Consider the following 20649-nt stretch of genomic DNA (forward strand, 5'->3'; position numbering starts at 1 on the left):
CTGCTCAGAGCATGTGTGGAATTCCAAATTTCCTTTTCAGAGGTTACGATAGCCCTCATCATCACACATGACTCAACATCAGAGCACTACTGATGGTGGATATCTTTGAGTAGGCCTATATTAAAATAATTCACGTAATTACATTAAAATGTAAAAATGTAAGGATTTTCAAATGTGTCTAATTTAAGTCTACTTGAAACAACATTTGTTTTCATGCCTTACGTCAAGCGTATTTATTTTACATGATAACTGTTTTAGTATTTTGTAACATTTTTATCAGTCTTTAGGCAATCAACATAGCTTTCCATTTCACAAATCTAATAAAAGCTACTAAACATCAGTGAAGATACCAAAAACCATCTCTGAAGTTACACAGAAGCTTTGTTTACTATTGATCTCAAAAGTCGTTTTAGGCAACGGCATTAGAGAAAATTAACTAGAAACTTAATAAAATAAGCAGGCATTTCTGTATAGTGTGAAAATATCTTTTTATTATACAAATATAAAAATGTGCATCCATTCAAAGTTTCCAGTTTATCTTTTCAGCAACTCATTGCTGTCTCAAAAACTCAACAGTTTTATCAGAAAGTAGGCGTACTGTGTATAGTTCCCTAGTCACATGAAAAACTGGGCTGTAAGACCGTATCTGCGGACTCGCTGTTACTTTACACTCTACACCTGTAGCAGTGATAGTAATCAGCACTATCAGGTTGTTGCTTAAGACCCAAGGAAACAGCATTAACGTGAACAGCTCTCAAAAGAAATATACACATACATAAATACAAATATATAGGCTAGTCGACTTTTGGAAACATGAAAGGCGTCCTTCTCGAGGACAATGAACAAGTAATGGCAATGGAATAGTTCACACGTCCCTCCATTTTGTGCGTGTACTCTATTTCAGATTAAATAAAACATTGAAATCAACAAAAAACAGCCTATCTACTAATTTCCATTGCAACTCGTGGCCACTGTCTGATGAAATGTATTTTTGCTGATACGCATTGACATGTCAGTGCATAAAGTGCCAGTGTTTCCAACCGAGAGTTCTCCCCTCGTTACGATAACAAGTAGTCAATTTTGAAGGGATGAAAAGCACCTGCTTTCGCACAGCTGGACAGTGGCACGAGAGAGGCTGTGTGGGAGACTGGCAAGCGCTCAGCGGTGACAGAAGCTGAGAAAGGGTCTCTTCGATGCGGTGTGCTAACGGCAAAGTCTTCGTATGGGCTGCCATAAGCCCGAAGCACCTGTGCAGCGTTACCGTTCAAGAGGAAACTCTGAGCATGGGGCAGAGTGACAGGTGGACTTCGCATGACGTAAGGCACCATGTGTGCTCGTCCCGGCCAGTTCACACCAGTAGCAGGTGAAACACTGTCAGTCTCCGTCAGAGGCAGTTCCTCTTTTCTATACGGTTTGCTTAGGATACTGTCTATGGCGAATGAACTTGTAAACTTAGTGGTAGAAGCTGAGGCTGCTTTGGAGTTGGAATCCTGAGAGTCCACAGATGCAGCATGGTTCAGCTCCTCTTGCTCTTTGCCGATCTTTTTGTTGATGCGCTTTCTCCGGCGCCGGAAAACGCCGTCAGCAAAGGTGTACTCGCTGTGTGGATTCAGCATCCAATAGTTGTCCTTGCCCCAAGGTCTCGAGGGGTCCCGTAGTACTTTCAGAAAACAGTCGTTCAACGATAAATTGTGACGGACCGAATTCCTCCAGCCAGTGTAACTACCCCTGAAAAATGGAAACTTCTTCATGAGATAGTCATTGATTTCCGCCAGTGTTAGCCGACCCGAGTTTGAGTCACGGATAGCCATAGCAATCAAGGCAATGTAAGAATATGGAGGCTTGGGTCTCCGCGTGTACGGCTTGCCTTTCCCCTCCGCGCCCGGCGCAGCAGGTGCCGGACTATGCGCCACACAATCTCCATCTGATCCCAGCTCCTCCTCTCCGGAGAGCGGCGAGGAGACACTGACCTCCGCGTCGCTACACACCTCCAATGGCTTTTCTTCGTAATGACCTCCGCAGAAAACTTCAAGCTTCATTTTGTTGTCTTTTTTTTTTACAGTCTTGAAGTCCCACAGATGTTCCTACTGAGGCTTTCACAAAAGCTGTTGATTCCGAGAACTGTCCTCAAAATCTCTGAAGTTTGTGAAACAGACAGCTTTGTCAGATTTAAAAGTGGAAAGAGTAATGTTATATCACATCGACCTGTAATATGATATTAAAGGCACTACAGCTGTACCTGTTCAACTGCAAAGGCACGAATGATCTGAGACGAGCTTTGAACGGTCTAATATAACATACTCACCTCAGGACCAGCCCCGCAGAGGTGGGGCTTCTCCTCAAACGCGAGATTCCAAAAATGCATTTCAAAAATCTTGAGTAAACAAGACACAAAGAACAGTTATACAATTTTGCGTCACTGCAACACATTTATTTTAACCACTGTAAGCCATATTTTCACTGCGTGGGTTTTCCGTTTTTCATACACACCTTTGTACCATTTAGATGTCTCACCTGAGAGGTTCCTTACCTGCAAGAGAGTTTTACGTGAGACAACCAGGTGGCGTTCGTTTACAAGACTTTACTGTATGTACGCTATTATAATAGCCTGTTTCACTTTGGGATGTTTTTAAGGTTAATGCAACGAATTATTTATATCTTTTCTGTAACTCCTATCCATCGTGGATTAGAAATTATGCAAATATAGCACGAATATCGTAACTCGCGAATAAAAGCTTGTACAATGATATGTTATCTTGTCCATGCGAAGTATCACTCCCAGTAATCTTATATTCCCAGTATTTCTCTTGCTCGCTTTTTACATACCTAATTCTGTGTGTCAACAGGGCACCTGTTCAAATATCAGTCAAAAGCCCCTAAAGCTTGCATAGAACCGCCAGCACGCGCCTTCAGTAAAATATTCCTTGCAGCTGAGGTCAGTTTTTTTTGTCCAGCAAACTTTCTGATGGTTTACAGGTAATGTCGGGTAACATCTTCCGTTTGACCAATATTCTTAGCTATTTTTGATACCAACCGACAAAACCTACTCCCTTGTCTTCTCTTCAATGCAAAAAATTTAAATATTTTTGTAATATAGGCCTGTTGTCATGACAGTTAAGTTTTCGCAGGTTTCAGTAAAATACTTTACTTGCTTACACCGTGTTTCGAACGAGTTCTGTCTCCGAATGGGTTGTAAACAGACAAAAGGCCTTGAGCCAATGAAAATTATAAACTGTACTGGAGTAAATACATTTCCAAGGAATAGCGTCTCAGATGGCAGTGTGTACAAGAGTTACTGTATTTGAAAAGAAGAACAAGCCTGTTATTCACCTTAACCACTGTTATAGGTGTGATATAAGATGCCATAAGACCACATAGCACTTCAAACATCAGACATAACTCTGACATAACATTCATATATTAACGTTCGCATATTTACATTTGAAACAGCTCGCCTTTCCACCACCATAATAACTCTTAGGGACCATGTGCACTATTGTGGTGTAATTGTCAATGAAAGGAAAATTAAAACTGCTGTATCAGGAGAGGAAAAGTGTGCGTGAGACATCACAGGTTTCACTTTACTGGCAGTCTCTATTCTGTGAAGGATACATAGCTTACATCATTAACAGATGCCAGTTTGTCACAGAGGGGAACCTGACATGAAGGGAAACATGTCAGTGTGCCCCTTCACGCTTTCAAGTGCACTCAAGACCTCTTTTCAAAGCACTTTGTTCCACGCCCATTGTAGCTAGTCCAGATGCCACTGTGATAACCCCGTCAGCTGTGTGCTGTACTCTCTTTAGGTCAGCTCACTTATGGAGAGGCAAACCTTTACCTCTCCTCTATGACAGACAGCTACTTGGAACTGTCTCGTTAAAATCAGCCCTTTGATATATTTATTTACACCGTCTGAACAGGCATCCTGCGGGACCTGGGTAGCTGTAAAAGACAGAGAAGTTATGCAGTTAGGTGATCGAGAGGTGACAAAACCACCATGAAAATGCATCGTCTGGCTGTGTGCCCGGGAACAGATTTTTTTTTTCTTCTCTTTTTTTTTCTTTTCAAAGATATGCAAAAAACCGAACACATGCCTGGTGCAACCAGGGTAGGCATGAAACCTTAAGGTCATAGACAGTTGAACTGGGAGGGAGGGGTAGTGACTGGATGCTTTCCACATGTACCAGAAGGAGGTGTTCGTCAACAAACCTGGGTCAAATATGCATTTAATGATGAAGGTTGGTGCTTTTTTATTGAAGCCCCAACACGAATGCCTTGGAGTTTGAAATTCCCTTGTACTCAGGCAATTAAAATGGGTGAAAACATGCTTGTGAGAAAGGAATGTGTGAAAAAGCCAAGACAGTCAACCACTAAATTATTTTAGTACACAGCACTAAGAGTTACTATTTTAGGATCAGAGACGTTAAATAATCAACTGAGATAAAATAATGTTTGATTGTTTTCAGCTCCCTTCCCTAGTGTCACTACTATTTCTCTGTTTCTCTGGTGTTATCAGTTTTTGCAAAACATTATTTTGGTTCCATGGCAACATTAGGCGGTGAAAAGCTTTGGATACTCAGTAACTGAAAAAATGAAGACATTCACTCATCTAACTGTTGAGTAGACTGTGTGTAATTAGACCTGGAATCAAGCATTGTGAATCAAAGCTAAACCAGCAATGCAATCATCATAAAATGGTGCAGGATCATTATGGGAGAAATGGACACAAAGCAGTCACTGACTTACAGGCTTCAAACAGACTTGAGAATGTTTATGTAGTGTGTATGAAGGTTTCATCCATCTCATATAAAGCTTTCAAATGGCTGTATCGTTGATTCATTTGATGAGTTCTCAGAGTTGTACACATGACGTCATTTTAACATTTTAACTACCTTGTTAAAACTTTTTTTAAGGTTTTACTTGGTATATTGCATATTGTGTGGCTTTGTAAACTGCCAGCACTGACACAGACGGGGGGGGGGGGGGGGGGATCTGTCCAGACAGTGTGAGGGAAGGTGTTGTCAAGGTTACAGCCCACACTCAGAGTGACTGTGTACCCCTCCCCAGGAAGCGTGGACCTAGGTTAGCTGTGGTAACCTGTGGTATGTTGCTCTTAACCAGGAGGTGAGAAGGTGGAATAAAAATTAAATAAATCTAATGCTGGCTCAGAAATGCACTGTTGACTCCACTCACACATGCATCAGGCACTCCTCCACTAACGTACACCTTCCACAAAACTGCAAAAATATGCACCGCAAAACTAACTATACGCCACAACAAAGCCAGAGATGACGAAGATCAAAACATTGTTTAAAAGCAAGAAGTACCATGCACCTACAAGAGTTCCTGAATGTTTATCTGACATGCCACCCTTTTATTTCAAACGTTAATGGTGTTGTCCTTTTTACTGAACTCTAACACATACACACACCCCAATGGCCTTCAAAAACAACTCGAGAACACAAGACACTCCACAACAAGCATTCACACACCAGCACACACACACACGGCCGGCTTGCATAAACATGTCTATACAGACCGATTCACTCTTCACACACCCCGACAGTCACGCCAGAGATGTGACCTGCAGGTGACACGGTGCTGAAATATTTTCAGCCACACCAGAGATGTTTTCTCTTCTCCTCCTCATTGTTTGAAGGCATCGACGTGCATTCCTCTTTACAACAGACAGCATTCTTTCATCCGTGGGCAGAGAACGACTCAACTGCCAGTACTAACACACGTCAGAAATGAACAGTTTGCTTTAAGTCCCAGGATTCCCAGCTGTCTGACCTTTCAGATTTCCCCGGGCAAATGACACCCACTAACAGACAATGTCTCCGGGGCCTGCGCCAGTTTCTGTATGTGTGTGTGTGTGTGCGTGTGTGCGCACGCGCGTGTGTGTGTATGTGTGTGTGGGCGTGTGTGTGTGCTTGTGTCTATGTGCACCTTTCAGAGGAATCATTGTCGTAGAGGTTAACAGGTTTAAACACCATCCTATTATGAAGAAATGCATTCAAGTCATATCTATTTCCAGTGGACTGGAAAGCACTTGATACTGTGATTCTGTTTGTGATCAAATTCATTGCATTGCGTGATTAAGATGAGGTTTATAAGTATGAGGCTTAAAACTGAATACTGTCACACCCTACCCAAAACAGAGAACATCCAAGTTTACAAAATTCCCCTTTTACTAGAGTGATTTGTGATTTTTTTTTTTAATTTATTGCTCTATTTATTTATTTATTTATTTATTTTTACTTTAAATGTGTGCCAAAGAGTTTATGTTTTGACTCTTCTTGTGTCAGATTTGACTCCCCTGGAGTTGTGAAAACAATAGTTGACTCTCTGGTGTTCACATATAGAGACCAAGACGAGACATTATTTAAAAGCAGCACACCTCGGACTGACACAAGCACAAGAGGAATTCATCTGCCAAACACTCCATCGTGTCTGTGGAGCATGTTGCTGTCCGATACTGCACTTTAGGACAAGACATAGAACCTACTGTATGACATTACACTTCATGACGACCATAGGACTTCACAAATAAAGCTGGGACATATTTTCATTGCATTTATTCATTGTTATCCGCTTTCCAGTTTTCAGCAGATAATTTTAAGGAATAAACAGGCATTTAAAAAGTGATAATTCTGTTTTTAACTGAGTCCTTCCCCATGCTACTCTGACGCTGTAGCCCTTGTGGAGCAGTCCCTCTTTGTGAATGTTTACTATATTTGTAGTGTAATATTTGGTTGGTTGAAATGCTCTTCAGGTTTGAAAAGTTAAAGAATGAGGAAGAAAAGTAATACATTTCATACTGATTTTTGGAACTGTGAATGCTAGGACCAACACTGCACAAATTCTAACTCATCTGAAGGCAATATGCAATTTTTACATTTTAATGTTATAACTGTAATTCCATAATTGTAATGTTAGGGTTAACTAACTGTAAATAACTAATGTTATCAAGTTATACCTTTCTAAAATTAAATTCTACAGTTTTATAATATATTAAAGTACATCACCAAACTTCAGAAAACATTGACACTTTTAAGTTAAAGCAAAGATGTTGTACCTGTCTCAATCAACAGGTCAGGAACAGGTCACATCTTTAGTAGAAGTGTGTGAGTTTGCGTGGAGGTGCGGAATCAAACCTGCAGAACGATGTTGATAAAGTTGATGCATTGTCCCACATATGAAACTGATTCTAATGGTTTTCCCAAAAACAAGAGGGAATTTGTAGACTTCTCAGAGTTTGCGAAGATGAAACAGTATTTTGTGGGCACATATGAAAGTTCTCTTCACGACTGAATCACACATACTCTACAAGGACAAAGCTTCAAACTTACCCTAAATCCACACATTCCCATACATAGAATGTCCCAGAAAGTATTCCAACAATTTCAAATTTTTGTATGTATGTGTGTGTGTGTATATATATATATGTGTGTGTGTGTGTGTGTGTGTGTGTGTGTGTATACATATTCTGCTCATTTTTAGAATATTAAATATTCTGAGTTCTTTGTTAGGAATGTAAATTTCAATTGAAGTAAAACCATTTATAAGTTAATAGCAGTTTATTTGAAGCAGTTGAAGTAGATCCCTGCTCTAGAAAAACACAGATCAGAGAATAGGTGTAAAAGAAAAAAAAAATCAGAGGCCTTGAATATCCCTCCAAGCACTGTTAAAACAATCATTACACAGTGGGTGTGTGTGGCACTACCCTAACTCTGGCTAAATATAAGAGATACATTTAGACCAGATCTTAAAAAGCTGATAAGAGAGATTTTTAGGTTTGAATATGAGCACATTAACAGCCCAAGCACATACACAACATTATAATCTAACTCAGACAAGCCCACCATCAGTCTCATTTGTATTGCATCTCTAGAGATTCAGTAGTTGTGACAGGAAAAATTATGATTGTTCAGTCAAACTGAGAAAGAACATTTCGGCCTGAAGGCAGAGCAGTGTGTTTAGCAGAAAGCCATCAGACCACTGTCATACTGTGAATAAGCATGTCATTATGTGTGTGAGGCACAGCAGCGGCCAGTGTTCAGTATGGTGAGGGACTGGGGGCATGCACTGGGAAAGAGGGAAAAATGAATGGATAGAAAAGGCAAAAGGGCTGAGACTAAGTCAACTCTCTTTTAACAGGACGATGACCCAAAGGCACACGTAGCCACACCCAAAGCCACGCTGGATGAAAAAAAAGAACAAACCATTCCTTAACTCCAGGGTTCCCACAATTTACTTTCATTTCGGTGAAAAGCTGTAAGGACTAGTGAAGCAGCCCTCACTGAGCATATACAGCCGAGGCGGAGGGTTAACGGGTGAATTATGTTTTATTGCATTTACTACGCTCCTTACTGAATGTGTTATAAAAATCCTTATTGCAATGTACAACACACAGAATAATGAAAACATTAAAAATATTTCTATAAAATGAGGTACTGTGAGTTTCTACAGGCATTGTGATAACGAGTGATTCTTAAGTTCCCGCGATTTTAGAGAAGTTTAACCTCTGACATTTCACTGAAGTCCAGTATGGGTGCACAGATGTTTTATCACAGGCTGCTAGGACAAGCAGAACTAGTTCTGATTTGAGCGCAATGGTGTGGTAATGACCAAACTCCTACATGTAACGTGTTGCTCTGATGTTAATTGACAGATAGCTCAATTCCAAAAGGGTTTTTTTCCCCATCGTTCCAGGAAGGAAAGCATGGGCTCATTCCATCATGAGAAGTCTGGTTTAGAGTCCTCTCATTCACATCGCTGCCGTAGACAAATAAACACAGCATAATGCTGTGGTCTGTGGCACCGAGCAGTTCTGCTGGAAATCAGAATGGCCGAGTGGAGCTACAGATATTTGCACCCTCTAATTTTTTCCCTCTGTCTTTACGTGCCCCTTTTCCAGAGCAAAATTGTTTCCAGTAATTTGGAAGGCACAAGCAGCGGGCCCAAACGTAAACAATGATGTGTGTCGGACGAGTGTGTTTTCCTGAACGCTGAGGAGGGTACAGAACTATGGAGAGAAAGATTTATGACAGGGAATGAAGGGCTTTATGTTTCTCTTTTCCTCTGAAGAAAGGTATGGACTAAACAGAAGAGAAAAAAACCCAAAATGCCTGTGCTAGTCCCGCATTTGAAAAATCTGTTCTACAGAAATACATGAGTCTCAGGCAGAATTTACACTGATCAGAGTAAAAATAACTCATGGAATATGAAAGAATGTAATGAACTAACTATTTATGTCATTTTTTTATGTCTGAGAAAATCTGACTTTGTAGGGATAATTATAAACCTTTATCATCATTTTTGCCCTTTGAGGTTTGCACAATGAAGACACACCCCAGTTTGAGTAACAAATGGTTTTAATAGTGTGTTTTAGAATCACAATACAACCAAAGGTTTCAGGGAGCTTTTGTGTTGGACTACAACCATATAACGCTGATGTTAGTCACTGTACCAACATTCTTCTCACTGGGAGATTAGGTCCTGCCACTGCTGCGGTATTTTCACCAGCCACACAACAGAAGCAAGGAAAGTGATTGCAGCTTGAGCCACGGTGATCCATCAAGTCAATATGTGTTTGGCCACTGTGATTTAAGCAAATCAAACCCTCATGTTATCTTCATTCCACACTGTATGATTGATATCCACTAGACAGCCATTGGTATCATTTCATCACACAGTTTAGCTCTTGGCACTTTATTCATAACAACTAAATTACCTTATGCCCTTTCATTTCTTCCCGTCTCACAGAGAGCTGATTATAAACTCTTTCATACCTAAGGGTCAAACTGAAGTTATTCTTAAACAATACAACCCAGACCTGCTCCCATTGTCTGTTTCTGCAAATCTGAACTTCAAAACAATCAACCAAACAAAGAAAAAAAGAGTACTATCTGGACCATATCTCCACTGGCCGGTCTAACCAAGTGTGTGGTATTCAGAGATGTGACGTCAGAAAGAGCAGACCTGCCCTTCAGACTCGTGTAACTGTACACCGGTCAAAGCCCTCGCCCTGTGGCCTGTCCTCTCCGAATGTAAAAGGAGTAGCTCTTTAGGAAACACTGAACAGGTGTGGTGCTTTGGTCGTTCGAGACAGGTGTAATGCCATGAAAGCGTCATTACGTTTGTAATGACCCGGGAACAATGCTAATACAACTCCATCACAAACAATGTTTGCTTTCCCTACCCAGTTCATAGAAAATAACTGTTTAAATAGCTCGGTGAAGTGAGCTAGCGCAGGACAGCCTGAATGTAATGTGTTAGTTCAAGGAAAACAGGGCCATGTGTGATACAGGACAAACAGAACATGGTTACTAAGCAAACATAAGGCCTTTGATTGCATAGGCTTGATTGAGCCCAGTCAGAAGAGCTGTATCAGTGTGTTTTAATGGAATGTCCTGTGACCAGGGATACACGGGATGCCATCTTACTGTGAAACATTAAGAAAGGCGCCATAAATGAATAAAGAGTAAAGTGCAGTTATCACAAGCCTTTGGCTATCTACATATTTAACTTGCCCAATGTATTAATACTGTAATATAAGAGTACTGAGGTAGATTTTCCTGGGGGTCTTTTTCTTGTAAAACAGCATAGCCAAGTCATAAGATGTACATTAATATATTCTACATTGTAGCCTCAAAATTGTGAGTTTGTGCCTCCTTTGACCTTAAGGATTGCATCAGTCCTTGACAGACAATTCTGTGGCAGACAGAGCGCACCTCTGTGCTCCATTACCTCTGCAAATTTTCATTCGAACCAGAGAACCACTCCATCATCTGACTTTATAAGGGGATGTTACTGGTGTTGTCTGGACACCAATAGGCCAAGATGAACTGATACCACAGGTTCCATCAAAGCTACTGTCCTATCAGGAGAAAAGTGAGGTATGCTTGTGACTTATAATACAGGAGATGTAAGCAGTTCTGTAAACATTACTTTGATTATTATATGTAGTTTCAAAACAAAACAACACACATATTCTCTCTCTCTCTCTCCTACTCTCTCTCTCCCACTCTCATCTGCTCTTACCTCTACCTTTTTCGGCAGTCTCTGACCACTTTTGGAAGGAAAGCACAGCCATTGTTACTTGTGACCATAAAAACCCCTCTGACTAAATACACAGACGGACAGCATGTTTTACCAAAATGTCATGGATGACTTCAAGGATCAACAAAAGCAGAGAGGACACTCGCGAGTTTGGAATAGTTAAGATAAGCTATTCTCTTTTAACAGTTTAGAAAGAGAGTAAAATCTGCAGTGACGTTCGAGAACAGCCCGGGCAATGACTCCAGCGGAATCTCAGTAATGTAAACTGTGACTGATTACCTGGGCCATCTAAAAATAAACCTGACTACCTGAGGTCTTTTCACCTGCCACACTTCAAGTCTGGCCCCGGTGACGTCCGCTCTGCCGGCCTGAACAAACAGAAAAGTATGCGTGCGACGAGGCCGATAAACTATGCGATGTTGAGATGTTTTTGCTGGAGATTAGGTCCGTGGTGAGCTTTAAAGATAATGAACAAATGTTGCAGACACCAGAGCAGGACTGATTTAAACGGTCCAGTGAGAACGCACTTGGAATTCTGCACCCATTCCAGACATACCTTTTTCTTTTTTTGACAGCTACGTTTATCCTCACTGTACAATACATTCCACCTGGCATATTTCATCAAACAATAATTACGGTCATTAGAGTGCACTTTTCCTCTTTTTCCGTGCCATAATGACTTACCAAGACCTCACAACTCAGGACCCATGTGTACTTAAGATAATAATGGCCTTTTCAATGGAAAATGTTTGTTCATGGATGTTTCTGAAGTGTTTGTCTGTGGGTGCTACATTGCAGAGTAGAGTTTTAGCGGTGGCAACCAAAGCCAATCGTCATAACAAACACTACTCCCTTACCAAACCTGCTCAGCCCATTTATACAACAATCAGATCTGTTCCAAATTATTCAGCTCTACTACACTGTGCTAAATTTACCCCCCCCCCCGTAGCTTTTCCCCCCTCTTTTAGGCAGTCTTAGGCACAGCCAGCACTTGCATAAAATCTCAATAACTCATCCAAGTGGCCAACAATATGTAAAGTGTTCTATTATTTTACTAAATGCAAAAAAAGACAAAACATTGATAATACAATAATTAAATGTTTCACTTACACCTTTTTCACACTCCAGGTATAATATTCTGTTTGTACGAAAAGGCCTTACTTCTCTGATATGATGTGATTGTCTGTAGATGACAGTAAACAAAGCTTGTGTTCTCTCTTGTCCTATCATATGATAAGTAGAAATCACAGTTTGGCGCTGGAGCAGGTCTCTGCCTGCTGATGGCTTCCAGAAGTTTCTATTTTGGTTTTGAGGTCTCCTCACCTCAGGGATGTAGTATATAATCTGCCAACACAGGTGGAGACAAGCATGCATAAAGACTGTCAGCTAAAAGAAAAGAAAAAACAGGGTTACCTACAGGTGAGGTGGGGCGTGGAGTTTGTACCAGTGTGTGGTAGTGTAAATATGATGCAGAGATTGCTTTTAGTTTGGAAAGCATTGATAAGATTTCACAGAATTTTACAGCCATTGCTGAACGTTTTAACTTTCTTCTGAACTAAGCAGTTAAAGGAAGTCATTTTAATCCTTATTCAAAACCTCTGAGGCTAAACAAAATCACTTCTGTTGTCATGTGGGGCCTTTCTGACCGTTGTTTTGTCTCGTTCTCCTCAAGTTGCTGGAACCCCTGTTCTTGAACTCCAGATAGGTTATGCTTAGGTCCAGTCTAGCCATCTACACTGTAAACCCGAACATTCAGATAACTTAATCAATAGTTGTGTAAACTTAAAATGACCTTATAAGTTCTACTGACTTAAAATTTTGAGTTGTTAAAACACGTATCCAATTCTGAGTCATGTCAACTAAAAACTTTTTAATTTCAAATTTGGATTAAGTAATATGAACTCCAGAGTATTAAGTCACTATAACTTAAAATTTTGGAGTTCCGACGTCCTTCGTCAGCGCTGCAGAATGTATGGGCACCCATACATTCAACCTAGCAAACTTTCTACAGCCACAGAAAAGAGTTTTTAAAAAAGAGAACGGTCACTACAGTCTTCATTACAACTACTTTGCATTTGGTGTAGTGTTTGACTGATAAGCCAATGGTGCAATGCTACCATCTGTGTGACTGAATGCCTCTAAGTCAGAATCTTGTGTTAATATAATAGGACATTATTATAATGATTCCAGCTAGGCTAGGCTAGGCCAGGCTGATGTTCATGATTGACATGAGATGGCTGGCACTCTCTCCTGGGGTGACTCAGGTGAAGTGGGCCGAGTGAAGACGACAGTTTGTTTCAGAGTTAGGGTCTTGGGCTCTTTCTGTTGTGATTTTAACTTAACCAGTGCAAATGAGTTCAACTGACAAAAATAAGTGACCACAACATATTTTCCTTTCTTGCATAAACTGAGAACTTGTAAGACTCAACTTTTTCAAGCATTCCCAACAACTATTTTTCAATTTTGCACTACTTATCCTTAACAAGTTAATTTACTTAGTTTTCCTAAGGCACCTTTTTTTTTTTTTAAGTAAAGTCAACTAATCACATTTTACAGTGTAACAGTTCACATAAGTCCTGTGAGTTCTGCTCTAATGCTGGACTCCTGTCTGCCCATCTCTTTCAATGGTTCCTTAACTGACTTCATCCCTGACTTAAGCCTTTCTGAACACTCTGAAATATTTATTCATGGTGAACTGCTCTATGTGCGCAACGAAATTCTGAAAATGCATCTTTGGAATTCTCGGAATTCCCTCTCAGCCATCTCTGTACCTTGGTTTCCAAAAATAGAGTAATTATTTTAACCTTTCAACAGTCAGGTAAAAGTGTTGCCCCTTTCGTGATTCTTTGTTCTTCTCAAGGTTTCTTCCTATTTATAGACAGAGGGAGTCTTACATGCCACTTTCACCTCAGGAGCGGATCATGGGGGCAAAGACTGACGGCTCTGTAAAAACTGCTATGTGACAGTGCCTGTTGTGAAAAATCCCATTAAAAGAAAAAAAAAAAAAAGAGCGAGACAGAATGAAACTGGGCACTAGTTTACATCATGCTAAATTTTCAAGTAATAAGAAACCTGCTCTGGCACCACATTCTCAATTAGGTGTGTCAAAGTTATTTGTCACGATAGCATTTTAATGACGGTTTGATTGAATAAGACCCTTAGAAAAATTCTAATTGGGCTGACCTCTCCCACAGTGCAAAAAGTTACAGAGCTGTTCATTAACCATGCAGTAAATTTTATTACATACAGTGGGTCAGGGTTTTTTAACTGGATTTTGAACTCTATTGAACCAATAAGGTCATTTATTAAAGCAGACTCCGACAGGGCATGGATACGATGGCATGAGATAGGGCAAAGGAGTGGGTTATGTGGTGAGATCATTTTATTTGAGGACATGATCATGTGATTACTCACATTGACCCACACACACACACACACACACACACACACACACACAGACACACACACGAACACACAGCTTTGAAACACGTTTCTGGTGTTTAGGCACTCTATCACTTACACTGTTCCTTTTTTGGCCCAGATTTTAAGAACTATCGGACCATTTGACAAATTTCTAGATTGTCTGACAAGATCAATGATTTGTGGAGATTGCCTCCGTGTTCGTCTACAGACCCTCTAGGAATAGTTTCCAACAAGTCAGAAATGTTCTGGACCTATCGCACGGTGGAACAGGTGGAACAACAGCCAACTGAAACACAGCTGCTCATCGGGAGCCATGTTTCTGCCAAGGGGCAGTTGTGGTGTTTGATTGCTCCCCTCGCATTGCGTGTCGACCTGTATGAGAGCGACACCCTCTGATTTTGGGAGAATGGTATTGTGTGCCATTCCTACAACTACAATGCTTTCTTTTATATGGAAGATTAGAGGGTTAAGTAAAGAACATATAGACAAAGTGTAGAGAGTCCACTGACGACTGTGTGTATCCTCAAAAGATGAGTCCAAACTTGAGAGCATGTTAGAACTGTAGCGCTAACCTTCAAAGGTCTCCATTAGAGCTGGATCAAATCTGTTCCCTTGTTTTCTATGGCCTGATTAATCAGGGTTAGGCCGGACATAGAGGCAGTGAGATACGCTCCAAATTCTCAGTAGCCAACAACAGTGTGACATTTAATTCATTTACTGTACAGTCGTGTGTTGTAACGCTGCTGAGAGGACCTCATGTTTACGTGAGAGCTCAGGTTTATTAGAGGGGATAAATGTTTCTGCATCCCATCAAAAGAGTGAGACAGTGTTGAACAATGCTTTAGACTTTGGTAAGAGAAAAAACAGGGCCTTCCACAAAATATTTTCACTGAACACATCTCAGTTGTTGGCAGAGCAGGTCTGTTAGGATGTTAGCAGCATGTGCCAATCACCACAGAATCCAGTATCTCTCTCAAAACATCGTACTCTGACCCTAGTGCCTCTGCACTCTGTTTCCTGTCGCTCAACCCTTCACTCCCTGTCACCCCAACAGACTGGACAAGAGAAAAAAAAGAGACAGATGAGTGATCTCCATTTGGAATGGCTGGAGACGTCACTTACCACACATGCAGCTATGTCATCTGACCCCACTCGATGCATCTCTCCCTTCTCTTTTCTTCTCTGTCAGGCAAAGTCCAAAATCATCTTACACAATCTGTCTCTCTTTCTCTCTATCTCTCTCTCTCTCTCTCTCTCTCCCCTCTGCTGTATGAACACCTACTTGGCAGGCTCAACACTGCCCCCCACCATCCCCCACTTTTTTTTTTCTGTGTAAACCTGAAAGAACAGCCAAACAACCTACTCACGCATGAGACTTGCACGAGATGTGGAGTACCCTCTGGACTCCTGCGGTCTACACAGTTAAGCCTGCATTAGCTAGACCTATGCCCTCCAGCCTAGTGAGGGAGACAGCAAACTCTACCTGACCAACTTCTTCCTCCTGCTTTATAAAAACACGCTAGAACTCCCTGGAAAGAGTAATTGGCCATAATAACTGAGGCGTGTAAAAAATAGAATAAAATAAGATAAAATTAAAATAAAAAGGTTGGAATGCTGGAGTGTATTTGCTCATGCTCTCCTGTAAGTTTTCTGACATTGGTATTTTAACACATCGCCATTTTTTGGAATTTTTGCAAATATTTTGAAATTGTGGTTGATTCCGAGGGCTCGGTTCTGCGATCAGAAAAAACAACCCAAACATAAACAAGCTAGTGCCCAGGTTTGTGTGACTAGCACTGTGACGGGACATTTTGTCAGGAACGTTATGCTGCTCGGCTTCCACAACACGTCTTATTAGTGTGAGAATTCCTCTCCTCCCCAAGTCAGGCTTATACAAATGACTCTCCAGAACACACACACAAAGATAATTCTGTTTGTTCTCTGATCTTATCTCGCGCTTCAAGTCACAGTGCTTACGTTATTCACAAGCAGACACCCATTGAAATACTACGCATTTTCTTTGCCCCGTGTGGGATAACAAGCTTAGATCGATTCATTCTATTACACATAAGTGTGTATACAATTGTATATGATCTCTGTGTTGAGATATTTATGACACACAGTGACAGGCCATGGACGTGTCATAACTACGGTAGCTTACTGAAGAGAGTCGTAAATCAACAGCCTTCACAGTGCTTAGTTTCTAATGACAACTTTCGGGGGAGGCTCGCTTGCTCGATCTTCGGCTGGTGGTCTGAACGTTTTCAGGACAGCTATATCATACTTTTGGGGGAAAAAATAATATGCTGTCTAGAGTCAGTCACCTCTTTTAATGTGCAGGGTATTGACTAGAATAGTTGTGAAAGAGTTATGAAGTCACGTATAACATCAGTTAAAGCCATACACTGGTAGGCTAAAATAACTGAACTTTACAGATTTGTAATTTTGACATGTCCACATTTAGTTTGATTTGATTGAGTGATAATGTTCTAAGGGAAATTTGCTTCTCTGTTCATAAAAATAAACTAATTTTATCAACATATTAAAAAGGCATTTCTCTATCTCCGAAACGTCATGAAGAACGAGGTCTCCCCGTAGCAGAACCTACGAAAAATAACTTATACAGCAAAAAACCAACAGCAAGTGTGTGACCTGATGCTTATTCATTACCCCCCCTTTAATACTGCCACACGCGCATGTGTGTGTGTGTATGTGTGTGTGTGTGTGTGAAATTCCATCTAGGCGGAGCTGGTGAGTGAGCGATGTGAGGGCCATTAAATGTCTATTAAATTCTATTTAAGGTGTGCGGTGCCTTAATGAGTCTGTCATATGCTTTCATTTATCTCTACACGTTTATGTCCGTCTCAGTACACATTTATCTGTTTATTTATTTCATTTCAGGTTACTATGCATCTCTTATACATAACTACTATGTAAAAATGTTCTGTTGGAATATCTTTTGGGGATTCCATACCACTGTTTACAGTAAACTGGTATTTGTTGTGGATACAGCAACCTTTAGAGACAGGCCAACCACGCCTTGAAGTTAATGATGTGGTCTTTATCAGGTAAGCAAACTGAAATCAGGCAATTAAAACCTTACAAAGAGAGAGAACACTGCGTTACTCCTCACCTGTGGGTGAACTCTCGTTATTTTAATTGCCGGTCTCGATCACATTTTTTCTTGCCACCTGTTTGACAGATTGTATACCACAGACTGCGGGGCAAGAAGACAACACAACCAAAATAGAAACTTCTCAAAGCTATCAACAGGCAGGAACCTGCTCTTGCCTAAACAATCTTACCTATGCACAAAACACACACACACACACACACACATATATATATATATATATATATATATATATGTATGTGTGTGTGTGTGTGTGTGTGTGTGTGTGTATGTGTATGTATGTATATACTGTATGTATGTGTGTGTGTGTGTGTGTGTGTATATATATATATGTATATATATATATATATATATGTATATATACACACACACACACATCTGTTTTTCCTGGGGTTGAAACATTTTCATTTGCAGCTGTACTAATACAAACACTGCAAGTAGAGAGACTATCACACTTCCAGTGCCTCTGCCCATTTGTTTGCTGATGAGGCTATTTGAATGAGACCGGATAGTAATTGCCAAGTTAAAACGTTTTATCTGATCACAATCTCAATGTTCCAATGTACCTTTGTGTTGATGATAACTTTCTTGCTGTTCAGTTGGAATTTTTTTTTTTTTTTTTTGTAGTGGTGGTCTGTGGTGGCTTTGAATGAGGATGGGCCCAGTGAAGGCAACACAGCTGTCATTGAGGAAGAGCGTTGGTTGGGGTCTGGCTTGTTTGCATGCAACTGTTGGGATTCTAGTATTGTCACAATGTCTGGCTTTATGGGCCTGGTGGAAAACTGAGAGGAACCCAATGGAAGCTCCAGTGAAACAGCCCAACACTCTGTTCTTATCTCCCTCCCAGACCGTGACTACTTACGCAACGTCAATTATATTCAAACCAACCAGGGGGGGATGCAAATGCAGGGGCAGCCCACTGGTCCTACTCCTGAACTACCTTTAAATCAGTAAAAAAACAACAACAACAACAACAAAATGCATGTAAATATATACATACATAGACACTATAGGTACAAATATAGCTATACATTCATACATACATATACACGTGTTTGTGTGTGTGTACATGTATATATATATATATATATATATATATATATATATATATATATGTGTGTGTGTGTGTGTGTGTGTGTGTGTGTGTATGTATATATGTGTGTGTGTATACACACACACACACACACACACACACACACACACACATACACTGATATATGCAGTTGCACTCATATACATACCATAATGCAGTCATGGTCCAGTTCTTTAATAACTGGATGGTGTTGATCAGTGAATTTAGAGGGCACATATCATAAACACAGCTGAATTCATCACTGCTGCTTTGTTTTAAATATTTTTTAACACCTTGGTTTAGAACCACAGGTCGTAGTGACAGTAAACCACCACCCATTCTCCTCTTCACTGGCACAGACTGACACTGAGAGGCACAGTACATGTGAAGCTGCTAAATGTATTGTGTGTGTGTGTGTGTTTGTGTGTGTGTGTGTGTGTGTGTGTATGTGTGCGTGTGTGTGTGTATGTGTGTATAAGATTTAAGCCTCGAGTTGTTAAAGGTGTTAGCCATCAGCACTGTGTAATCCATTTGATACCTGAGGATGAGAACAAGGACTGAATAGAGTTTAGCCATCCTGTGGTAAGTGGACAAGGCTTCATGGTGCAGATATGGTAGAGCAGCCGCAAATTCTTTGCCTGAGTGAAAAGAGGTCTGGTGTCATTTACAGAGCTGACGCCCCTCTCTCTGGAACCTAGGATGGCTGGGGGAGTCTAATTATTTTTCATAACAGGTTCTGTACTTCTGAGCTCTCTCTTGGAATCACATGAACTTCTTTCACCCCTGTTTATATAACTCTGTTTATCTCACTTTGTCTCCAATGCTCAACAAGCAATGCTACTGTGTTTGATTACCACTGTGCAGATAGCAACCAAGGCCCCTATTATTAGATTTTTTGTTCTCCCACCAAATGTGACTATGTTTCTTCCATGTAATAATTTCCCAACAAACACAGCTTTGTAATTGTCAAAGAGAATAGCAAAACAGCAAATTAGACAGAGTCCAGAAATCAAAGTCCTTACAGTGAGAGTTTACTTTTCTCTTCTTGACACGCAATCCCCCCCTCACACCAGCTTAACAAGTTTTTCACTTTGAGCTCGCGATTACTATTTTCACAGCTACGCTTGACGAGTTGTCAGTCAAATCAAAGTGAAGCAGAGGTTCTGAACCCGGGAGCGGGCAGGCACCGCAGCGTGAGTATTTATAGAACAGGTTTATGGATCTGGGCTCATCCTGCCCTGACACCGTACCTCTCGTTTCGCCCTGGGCCTCTCGCTTTCGTGCCGATTTGCCAAGACCCCCCCACCAACTACCACAACCCCACCCCCCCGCAGGTGAAGCAAGCTTAGATAATATCACAGCGACTACACGCAAAACCTGTTTGGGTTACCTTCAAAAAAAAAAAAAAAAAAAAAAGGCAGAAGGAGAAGAGGGGGAGGAGGGAAAAAAATGCAGCTACGGCAACAAAGGGCCCTGCGTGCAAACGTCGTCAGGAACTCCCTACAGGTGAGCGCGTGGAAACACGGCCTTTGCACGAAACGGCCACATACGTGGAACGGTTCAATGGTTCACGCTTCTGCGGGTTGTTTTTTTTTTCCCCTCCCTCTGCCTGTGTATGTGTGTCTCTATGAAAACGTGAGTCATTTAGAGGGCACCCTTTGTTTCATAACACCATTCTGATTTATGGCGATTATTGTGATGACGAGCGTGAAGCGCTTGTATTATCGCGTGTTGTTTTTTTGTTTTGTTTTTTTTTTTTTTTTTGTCCCTGACAGCATGTTTTGACTCGCACTACTGAAGTTGCTGTTCCCTTACATTCTCTTTTTTTCATTGTTAACACTCCTGTCATTGCAAGACAAAATTCAGGGGTAAGAGCATCCCTCATTACACCCCCCCCCCCCCTCCCAGAAGTCCCCCTCCCCTCGGCTCAACTCCCACCACACTTCTCTGAATGAAC

General features: G+C 40.9%; 1 protein-coding gene across 1 annotated transcript; it reads right to left on the reverse strand.

Moving 5' to 3' along the window:
* Positions 1-1058: 1058 nt before the first annotated feature.
* Positions 1059-2039, reverse strand: foxq1a (forkhead box Q1a). Its single transcript, XM_030774815.1, has one exon. The coding sequence runs from the start codon at positions 2037-2039 to the stop codon at positions 1059-1061; it is 981 nt and encodes a 326-aa protein (XP_030630675.1).
* Between the last annotated feature and the right edge of the window lie 18610 nt (positions 2040-20649).

This window comes from Chanos chanos, chromosome 5 (genome assembly GCF_902362185.1).
Source record: "Chanos chanos chromosome 5, fChaCha1.1, whole genome shotgun sequence".
NCBI classification, from domain to species: Eukaryota; Metazoa; Chordata; class Actinopteri; order Gonorynchiformes; family Chanidae; genus Chanos; species Chanos chanos.